Source organism: Diadema antillarum, unplaced genomic scaffold (genome assembly GCF_040938485.1).
Source record: "Diadema antillarum isolate AM-2024a unplaced genomic scaffold, OU_Dant_1.0 scf00000153, whole genome shotgun sequence".
Classification (NCBI taxonomy): domain Eukaryota; kingdom Metazoa; phylum Echinodermata; class Echinoidea; order Diadematoida; family Diadematidae; genus Diadema; species Diadema antillarum.
The window spans coordinates 385,205-395,971 of record NW_027271042.1 but is presented as its reverse complement, the minus strand read 5'-3'; the positions used below and the strand labels follow the sequence as shown (position 1 = coordinate 395,971).

Genomic DNA, 10,767 nt, shown 5'->3' with positions numbered 1-10,767 from the left:
TGCGAAATGACTATGCAATACTTCCTGACTTTCCACTGCTTGATCTTCCATTTCTGTCATTCTATCCTTCTCTCCAACTTTCTCATGAAGATAACACCGCAGGCGCAGACACCATCGCGCTTGCGGGATACCCGAAGTCCCGCAATGCTATACACACATAAACATATCAGTGGCACACACCGGATAGGAGTCACGTGACACAACATTAGCATAATACTGTGTGGTGGTGTAGCCATCTTGAAAGTTGGCGAATCTCGACTGCAAAATCTTGGCGTAGATCTGTCGTCTGTGCGGTTCCTGAGGCCGTTGGTGATTCTCTCAAGTATTCAAACGTAAGATATGATAGATGGAATCCTCTTGTAACTAGTGGATGACCTAAATTACTGCAATTTTCATGTTGTGGTGGTTATTTTAGCCTCACAATGTACAAACTCGAAGTTCCAAACTGCAACGTTTATGCATCTGTGTGTATTCACATGCACCCGTACACAGTTACTGTGCCAAATTTCTGCTCACTTGTCCTCGCACATGCATGCTTGCACCGCATTACACTCGGTGCTGAGTGCTGGAGGAGGGAAAATGGGAGGTTGGGCTTTGGGCCCGTCGAAGGGCACACACATTGCATGCGTGTGCCTCCCGCAGAAGGCTGGTTGCGTGTTTTAATAGCCTCAATTGCACAAGGTGGAGATAGTTATTGTGGTTTTCAGCCGTGCTGGTCTGTTCAACAATTTTAAGTTATTAAAGAGCAAAAATTGGGATACAAATTTATTGCAAGTCAAGCTAAATAAACGGTTAGCGCGGTTATACTTATGTCATGATTCATCATTTTCATGTAGGAAGTCTAGCAATGCACTGATATCTGTTATATGGAAAAAGGTCCATATTGCAAAAGTATTTAACGCATTAGACCTTCGAACCACATGGCTGTGAGCCTAAATCGAGATGTTGATGTTGCTTTGCCTTCTAAGATTTACACTCAAGTGTGGTAGGCCCTATCCAAATTCCAACTACCAAGCACAAGTAGGATCTACAGTACAGTAGGTGTGGTTTAAAAAAAAAGAAAGGAAAAGATGTTTCTCTTTATGTGAATTGCTGAGTGAAGAATTTATTGAGCAGCACAAGTGTTACTCACTGTTAGACGGTTGATCTACAATTCTCTACAATACAGATCTCCAAATCTGAACGCATGTGGAGCTCAAATGTTTGGGATGTAACGTCAAACTTCCAGGAAAGAATGCGCGATGTGTAAATGTACCGGTACGCTTTTATTCACATTGAATGCCAAAGTACTTATATTCATAGATTGTATCAAATTCTTTCTTATAATCTCGCAAATAAAAGTTATTTTCTAACCTGTAATTTTACATTTGATAAATGGGATTCTTCTGTGATGCGGCCCAAGCCTTGGCCGATGATGCCAATGAAGGACGTGATGCGGGTGAAGTTCCTCAACAAAGTTCAGCGGAGAGCGTGGAAAAATCTGCTTCGCAGGAAAGACCATGTCGACCTGAAGTCAAACTCGCATATTTGTTCAAGACATTTCCAGAAAGGAGCAGTTTTAGCAGATGGCACTGAAAATGCCCCACCAAAATATTTTTATTGGAACAATTTCGGACAAGATAAAGCACGAAGGGAGAGAAATGCTCCATCCGAGCGGCGATGGATCTGGGCTGGTTCGCGATCATCGCCCAGCCGCACCGGATGTGGACCCGAATGTGAAGCTGTCAATTCGTGGCAGCGTACGGGGAGTTATGCCCAGCCAACCCTTCGTTTACCGATCTTAGGAATATTTCTTTCAATAAATTAATCGCAACGCATGACGAGTTCTGCGTATTTTGGATGTACAATCAAAGATCCTACACTATGTAGGATCTTTGGTACGATTTTCTAGAAGCCCAAAACCGGAAATAGAGTGAGACCCCCAGTTTTTGGCTGGCCTCCAGAATCTGGACACCTATCTTTTATCACAAGCCAGCAAATTCTGCTGTCACAACACATGCATAAACAAATCGCATCATTTCACATACTGGCACAGTCATTTTGATTTACAGCAGGAAAGTGCGATAGTCACCTCCAAAAATCCATCTATAATCCTGAATTTTGCCATCAAAAATGCAGAATCGGCGCAACTTTTCAGTCCCATGTTACGAATCAGGATCACCAAGAAAGTGCTAAAAATTGAGAAATTACGCCGTTCTCTTGCAAGATTTTTTGCTTATCGCAAGCTGAGAGTGTGATGGTATCTTTCAAAACACAACTCAAGAGAAAAACAGAATCTCTGTACATGCCGATGCAGTGATTAAATGTACAAGGGTCGAATTCAAGTCCCGACTCGCCAGAATTCGGACACCGACAGGGGCCTCAACATCCTCAATGCAACCTTACGCCGACAAGGTATGGCGCGCCGCATTTTTCAGCGGCCTTGTACGCGCATTGACACTGAACGCGCATAGTGCTTGTCCGTATTTTGGAGAGGCTGGAACGATTCTGGTGGATTATCAAGGTGATAATATTTTGGGATTTTGTAAAATTTCATGATGTACCGGTATTAAATAAAATCAACATTGAGATAAAATAGTTTAATATATTCAACATACATTCATCTTATTCAGTTATTGAGCAACCACTTTACTGCAGATGTCAGACATGCCATAAGATGTCCTACTGTTAGGAGCAAAATAGTAAAGATACTTGTAGTTTGTATTTAGAGTTACGATGTATGTGAAAACTAAAAATATGAAATCTGGTAGTTGCAGACTGCACAAAACTGAGAGGGTTACGTTAGAGAATCAAAGAAATATACAAAATGTTGGTTCATTGCGTGATTTGGCAAGCTCATTTTTGCCCCCCAACAGTTGTGACTGTCCATCTAAACAACATGTTTACATGTACAGTAGTTACAAGCTTGTAGCTGTATGAAGGTGTGTGATGGCACCTGCCTACCTTGAGATGTTTTCATGCCTCATACCATTGTTTTTGTGATGCAGCAAATTTTTTGGGTGTGTCTTCAATGCAAGTCACACATCTGTGGTAATTACGTGTCCAAAACTTCCAGTTGACAAAAAGGGGCATGTTTTACTTTCAAAATATTTTCAAAGACGCTTTGGCAATATTTGTGCTTGCACAAATGCTGGTAATGCAGCATCAATTCAAAGGCTGTAAAACCTTTCGTGAGCTGCTGCTCAGTGATCCACTGCTACATCTTCATGCATGCAGCGTGCTCTCTGCCTGACGATGCATGCTCACTACTGGTATACATGTACCATTCTCATGCTTGCTAATGCTGGGGTAATAGTGGTGGTAAAACTTGCAATCAAGCGAGCATGGCATGAATGCATGTGGTACTGCGAATGTAAACAGAAGAGAAAGAAGTACTGATAAGCTGTTATTTTAGCAAGGGTTTAATTTTCGTGAATTTCGCGTAACACATGTGGATCGCGAATTTAACAACACATGAAAATGTATTCATGCGCTTTGTTAATAGTGCATTAAGGTAAGTGTCGGGGTCAAATCGCAAAAACAACATCTCGCGAAAATGTCTATGACCTCGTCATTCGCGGAAAAAACAGCGAATACAGTACTGTAAAAGTGGATATTTTCGCATTTATTTCAGCCAGGTAAGATGAGTTTCGTGTGTTTTTGATTTTGGGCAATCAAGACATCAACTACGGGAACATATGGCGAGCAAAAATATTTCGCGTGCTATTTTTTGGTTGTGCAAAATATGCGAAAATTTCAACACCGTGAACATTTCCACTTTATAGTACCAGGTACATGGAACTGCCTCTTGAACAATGAGTTCAAGTTAGCAGCACAGCACAAGGGAGTATGATGACACAAAGGGGGCGTGGCTTCTGTGCTGGTAGAGATACTTGTTACGCATATTTTCCAAACACTGTATGCTCACTAGACCCTGATTAGGGGTCTTCACGCTAAGCAGCTTTATCAGCGTTGTTTGCAAACATGAGTCAGTCATTGTTTCACTCATAATCGGTGAAAAGATGGGTCGTATGACCTTGATTTGAAAGGTAATTTTCTCAAGATAGAAACAACACTTTAATATGAAATTTAAGAAATATGTTCATGATGTAATTCTTTTTCATTTAATTTAGTTCATTATCCACTCTCTATGGAATTTTAAAAACTACTTCAACACCCCAAACACCCTTGATGTAGGACAAATCTGCAGCTCAATGACACATATCACATTGCTTACAATTGCCAAGCCACTTTGACTTGATTCAATATTACCAGTACCAAAGCCATTTAGGAACAAAAAAAGATAACCTCCACATTTATGGTGTGTGCTTGTGTGAAATTTGAGTAATGCAACTTTCAGAGAGAGAGTCAGACATGAAAGGTTTGCAGCAGCCGTGTAAGCCTTTCACAGCATGCTACATTTCACAGTAGTTCAATTTTTGAGAAGTTTACAAGCTGTCTGATACAAAAATGTATTTGCAAGAATAACTAAAAAAAAAATCAACTCCTGTGACTCAAAAGTTGTATACAGGGCTCAGACTACTATAAGATACTAGTAGCCTTTTTGGAAATTTGGGGGCCTGTCATCAGTTTTTAGTGGCATCATGCCCTGGTACATGTGTATCGTATGTAAGGTGGATAATCACAAGCTTTTATCTTATAAAGTGATAATACAAAGTTCTGTCTCATTCCATTGACATGGTTCTCAATCCAGAAATCAGTCATGTGTGAAATTTTCATACAAGTCCCAAGTTACCAAATACAAAGTATATACAGTAGTCTCCATTTACACTGCTTATGTTCATGGGTGTGTCATATTGTACTTGATGCCAGTGGTCTTCTTCTCCCTTATCATCCTGTTGCCGAACCATGTCATGTAAAAACACCTTTTATACCAATTTTATGCCTATTTTTTGTCTCCTTGCTCACTCAGACACGTACTCTCCAACCAACAAAATGTCTGAGATGCTCAACTTTGGTCCAGAGTGGCTGCGTGCCCTCTCCGGCGGTACGGGTGTGACGTCGCCGCCGCCGTCCCCTCAGTTCAAGCTGGCAGAGCATCGCTACGGGCGCGAGGAGATGCTGGCGCTGTTCCGAAAGTCAGACAGCATTCCACCAGAGTTGGAGGAGTTTCCGTCGATACTGCTGAAAGAGTGTCGGACACCAATGACGCTCACGCCTCTCAACGAAGACGAGCAGGTACTTCTTAGTGTCCTCTCTGTACAGATGGCAAGGACTTGTTAAGTTATTTGTTTGTGTTGAGAGAAAGATGCCAAAGCACAAACTTTTTCTTCTTACCTATTATTTAAACCCAGATACAAGTAAGTAAAGTTTGCTGAGAAGTGGGATGGATGGCATATGATGGAAAATCATTGAAAATACACAAATTTTAGTGGAAAAATATGTGTGCGATTATCTCTAATTTCCAAGTTACAGACCAAAGCCACCTTCAGCTCATACAATGTGTTTTGACATCCGATAGTAGCATAATGATAGCAGTAATAATGATATGAATGATTTGGTCTCCTTTACTTCTGGTAACTACTTCAGTGTTAGCACCGTTCATCCAGTGGGCACTGTCATTATTATTCCCATAGCATTGCCAGGCACCAGTACCCATTTTTTGCAGGTCGCTGCTGTTTCCATTTTCACTGCTAGTGTCACGGAACTGAAATATGTTGTATTGTGTTTCACCACGTACAGCGTTACCTGTCCCAGTGTGTGAATAGTGCTGTGGTGATGAGACTACGAGGCAGGGGAGGGGCTCCCCCTCCTGCTAGGGGGAGGGGGACAGGCAGAGGTAGAGGTAAGTCTTCAACAGTCCGCCATGTTCCCAACTCTCAATTTCCTCATATTTTCAATGATAGAAATCAGAAAAAGAGCATGTTAAAGCTGATGTGCGCCAATTTTCATATTTTGTGTCCCATAAAAAAACCCACACTTTTGGTATAGATTTTATTACCAGTAAGTGCAGGATTGGGGAAAGTAGATTTCTTCTTATTGTTTTATTATCTGCAGACAAAATGAGTCCCAAAGATGTCTTTTAAGACCCCCCCCCCCCCCCCCCCCCCCCTTGATCTTTCAGTTGCAGTCTGAGAGATGCCAGGGTAAGTGGTGTTGCAGAGCACTGGTGTCAAGTTGAAATGATTGAACTTGAATTATACTTGGAAGCTGTAGCTGCAGTTATGTTTTTCTTACAACATAGTATTTCAGAAGATCCATTCCCCACCCCCCCCCCCCCCCCCTCCCGGCGCATAGACTGTTGCTTTTACCTTCTTCACCAGTTTGGGAGGAAAGGGAGGTGGGGATCAGAACGCTGGAAGGCGGAGATGAGCCCTGTTTATCAAAACTTACAATTGATTTTTTAGTCTCTGTTCCTTGCATCGTGATTACTGTGTGTGAACAGTACAGCAGCATATTAGTGCCTATGGTAGGTCCAATGTGCGCAGTTTGCAAACTCAATATGCGTAAATTCTAGCATTACTTTAAAAAAAAAAACTATGCTTCAGGCCTAGGCGTTGATATTTAATATTGACGGCTTCAGGGAAGAATTTGTGCTCTTTTCACAGCGCCGCATGCTACCAATCAGGGAGGTGTTAGAGAAGGAGATGAAACAAAAGACATTTCGTTTTAAGTATGCATCATCCCTCGAGCAAGCAGCACTTTGCTCTCCTATTTAGTATTTTTGGCAGCAGTTATTAGTGTCTATAGAACAGGACATGTGAACAAAAAACAGAAAAAAAACTTGTACTTCTTCAACTGTAAAATGCTAAGATCATGCGGATATGCGCATTAGCCAATTATTTTATCTGAAAGATTTCACATTCAGGTAGTAAACCTGGCAATTAAAATCCTGCACAAATGCATGTAAGATTCTTAAATGATGACATAAATGGTATCCTGGGGTACCAAATGAAAATCAGCCATTCTGTTGAATTATTATTTTTTTTAAAAAGGTTGTACCCTGGGTTGCCAAAAAGTGGAAATTATTTTGGTGCTGGAGCTAGCGGCGCTAGCCACTACACTGCAGTGCACTGAAGCACACGCTAATGCTAGCACAGCGTGCCATGCATGCATCATATAACATGCAGTAGCATGGGAGTGACTATGTACACGCACACACAGTGCATGCATTTCTCTGCGGCTGTCCTTGAGTGGATGTGAGGTAGCGCTACACAATGCGGTAACCCGGGCTACTACGGTACCCCGGGGTAACGCGTGATGCATCAAATGCTAAGTTTTTGTGCGATACTGATGTTGCTTTTTTTAGTCCTGGGATATTGATAACAAGAAGATTTGAAGAAAAAACTGAAAGGATTTGTTCCGTAACATATAATCAAAAAGTTCCACACAGGATTTCAACGTTTCCTCTGAAATACAGCTTCAAATGGTTAAAATCAACAACCTCTCATTTGGTCACCATTATCAAAACTCTACAGAAGAGCGGCTTGGAGCATGGAACATCAAAGCCAGTGAAATGCTAAGCATTCAGTTTTCATGCTATGGAACCTACACTGTATGCATAAATTTGAGATTAGAGATTCCACTCCTTCTCTATCACTTCCCGGTACTAATTAAAGCTCCCTGATTGACTGCCAGTAAAACTGTAACTTACCCTAAGATGAGGAAAAGTGAAGTGAAAACCTCTGTAGAATACGGTTGTCGAAAATGTTACGAAAATTAGGTTATCTTCTTTGTGATGGCAGTGCGTGATGTGGCTGTATACACTGCCTTTCATGTTTTTGCCGTTACTACTGAAGCGATCAACACTGCAGTAAAGTGATCACTTTGCGCGCCTGGCGCCCCGGCCAGCCCATCAAGCCAGCAAGGGTCAAGTCAAGTCAAGCAAGCGAGCACTGGATCAACGTGTGTGCGCATTGAGCATGTGAGGAAAACGTCACATGAATGAGTTTTGTTTGGTCTGCATGTAATAATCTGATCAGCCGCAGGTTTCAAAAAACAATGTCAAGACACCACAAATACCCTCCAGTTCCGGAAACCCTAACACATAAAACTTGAAACAATGCATGCACAACTTTCACCTTCGGTCACACTGCATAAATCTTTTATGTCAGATTATGTAAATTTGACCGGGCAGACATTATATGTAGGGGTTCCTTCAATGTAACGTTTGTCATTGCCTTGGCGGTGCGTTTACATGCTGAATAGTGAATGTGTTTTTATGTTGCAGCAGCGCGGCTTCTACAAGTACCAATAAGTGGCTAGCACAGCCATGCCCAATTTAAGTTGAAGTAAGCAGTCATTGTTTTGTTTTGTAGTGAATTGTTGTTTGAGCAGACAGTGCCAAAAACTAGGTTCATCCAGTAATTGTAATTTCGATGAAATTGATCAAAAGTTAGACAATTAATTATAAGTTGAAATCAAGCATAAGTCTCTTCATAAAACGGAAACCTGTAGTTGATTGAAAGTTATAATTGATTATGAGTGGGTCAGAGTAATCTTTGATATCACAATCAATTGTAGCTCTCGCTTGATAAAACAGGGCCCTGATCTGAGCGTCAGTTGTGTAGAATCCCAACCAAAGAGTTTCATTTTCCAAATTAACCATAACTGCTCGAGAATAAGGTTACTTGTGTCATTAGAATGACTCTTATTTCCTCTGAAGTAAGAGTTCTGACAGAGGGAGGGTACAATAGCTACCAGACTCAAAAGCAGTCAAATGTTTTATCTTAGTAAATTTTTCTGTAAAAGAATTAGCAATGATGCTACATCTTTTCTGTTTTTCCAGGTCGCGGTCGTGGTGACTACCAACGGAGTGGGAGTGGTTACGAGGACGAGACGATAGGGTTCCCTGGCAGGAGAGAGTTTCAAAGAACCATTAGTTGGGATGAGAGGTAAGCCATTGGAAACCATTTTAAAACTTTACATTGCTATAGCCACACATTGCTTTTCGTGGTGAGGAGATCTAAAGTTCAAGTACAAAGAATTCTTCAAAAAATGGACTGTCTAATTTTAGTGCAGTGGAGAATAATGGTAGCTTAAAACCCAAACAAACACAACCTTGGAACAATTGTGAGATCGCTCTCTCAGCATGACATTGCAACATTCGGGACTGATATTGTTGCATTGTGATTAGGTCAGGATTAAGTATTTACTTCCATTCCTTCCTTCAAGTTTAGTCTGTGAAATGAAATCGGCACACTCCTCGTCATTGACCGCTTGTGGGCGAATCTCGCTATCGATGGTCAAGTCGAAGCAACTAGGTGAGTTAGTCTGTTGCAGTGGTGCTTTTGTGTGCCCCGTGAGTAGATATCACATGCAGCAATGACACCAGTGTGAGGGCCTTTGAGAAAGCTGCAATAAATATTAAAATGGGGTCCTGGAGATGTTATTGGTCTGTACTCGGCAATTGTTAGAAAGAACAATGTGAATGATAACGATACAAACTTTTGACATTTCATTCATGCAGCAATCTCCACGACACCAGGGGCATACGCACCGAGCCGAGGGGCAACTTCGAGGACTCTGGCCCGCCCTCTCCCCGCAAGATCATCGACAGGGACAGGGGGAGCTCCAGCGATAACTGGCGCTCCCCCCGCAGCGAGAGGCTACCGTCCAAGACAGATGACGAGGATGACGGGTGGAGGCACGGTTCTGGGAAGTCCACGTCTCGCCCGCCGCCCTCGAGAGAAGACGAGAACTGGAGAATGTCATCAAGTGAGGAGAACAAAATATTTGATGATACACTGAGATGCTATGAATTCAAATCACATCAATAGTGGTGTAGTCTTTGTACAATTCTGTACCATGTCAAAGGTGTGTTCAGTGGTGTCTGAAGGTATGATGATGTTCGCTTGTGGACTTGAGTTACTTAACACCTTCTTCCCTAATGACACTTGTTCATGGTAAAGTTGACAAGACTTTTATTCATATGGCAATACATATGTTCATTACAGCTGCTTGATTAAGCTGCTGAGCATTGGCAAATGAGACTCTATACCTATTTGTTTGATTGTCGAATATGTATTTTTGCTTTTGAAATTGCTTTCTTGGTCTTGCTTATGTGAGACGAACATTAATGTAAAGTTTATTGAAAAATACCCCCTGATGCTTGTTATCGTCAAACCTGCATCAAGACCTGATCGTAATCACAGAATATATTTGATGTCCTCATTGAGTCTCATTTTGTGAGATCGTTTGTTTGGTTTCATCTTGTCAGATCACCGTGATGGCATAGTTTCTTGCCCAAGAATTCATACTCACTGTATGTAGAGAACAATTTTCTGAGTGTTGGCCATAATATTTGTAGATATTAACCAGAGATATTGTGGCCAAATCTCCATCTTGACCAGATTCGCCAAGGTCAAACTGGCACCAGCCGAGAGAACGAGGGCTTTCATTCAACGACGGCGATCGGGACCGCGACAGAGATCGGGACCGGGACCACTTCGATCGGGATCGAGGCCAGCGGGAGCGGCGGCACAGCGGCCGCTCGTACCAGAACAACTGGCACGAGGAAGAAGAGGTGCCCGAGTGGTCGCTCGACGATGCCTTCGACGGGGAATCTCTCGGCATGTTTGATTCTTCAGGGGCATTCTGTTCGGGCAAGGTAAGGCTGTTTTTTTAGATGCCATCTCTCTACACCAACACTGCTAGAAGTCTAATGCTTTCCCCTCTTCCCCCCAAATCCACAAATGGATCGTTCATTGAGACCTAAGAATCCCAGGAAAGCTGTACATCAATTGACTATGTCTTGGGTAGTGATTTATTACATTGATTTTGACCAAATTACATGTGCAAGCTAAAGAAGCATAACATATGTGATAT

The 10,767-nt window shown here is 42.0% G+C and overlaps 1 protein-coding gene across 1 annotated transcript in view; it reads left to right on the top strand.

The window, feature by feature from the left end:
• The first annotated feature begins 231 nt into the window (after nucleotides 1–231).
• LOC139721978 (uncharacterized) overlaps nucleotides 232–10,767 on the top strand; it is a 35,063-nt gene continuing 24,527 nt past the window's right edge. The window contains exons 1-6 of the mRNA XM_071633297.1: nucleotides 232–332; nucleotides 4,913–5,178; nucleotides 5,683–5,785; nucleotides 8,729–8,834; nucleotides 9,410–9,657; nucleotides 10,293–10,549. Coding sequence (XP_071489398.1) covers nucleotides 4,936–5,178; nucleotides 5,683–5,785; nucleotides 8,729–8,834; nucleotides 9,410–9,657; nucleotides 10,293–10,549 — 957 coding nt within the window. The 5' untranslated portion in view covers nucleotides 232–332; nucleotides 4,913–4,935. The remainder of the gene's footprint in view (nucleotides 333–4,912; nucleotides 5,179–5,682; nucleotides 5,786–8,728; nucleotides 8,835–9,409; nucleotides 9,658–10,292; nucleotides 10,550–10,767) is intronic.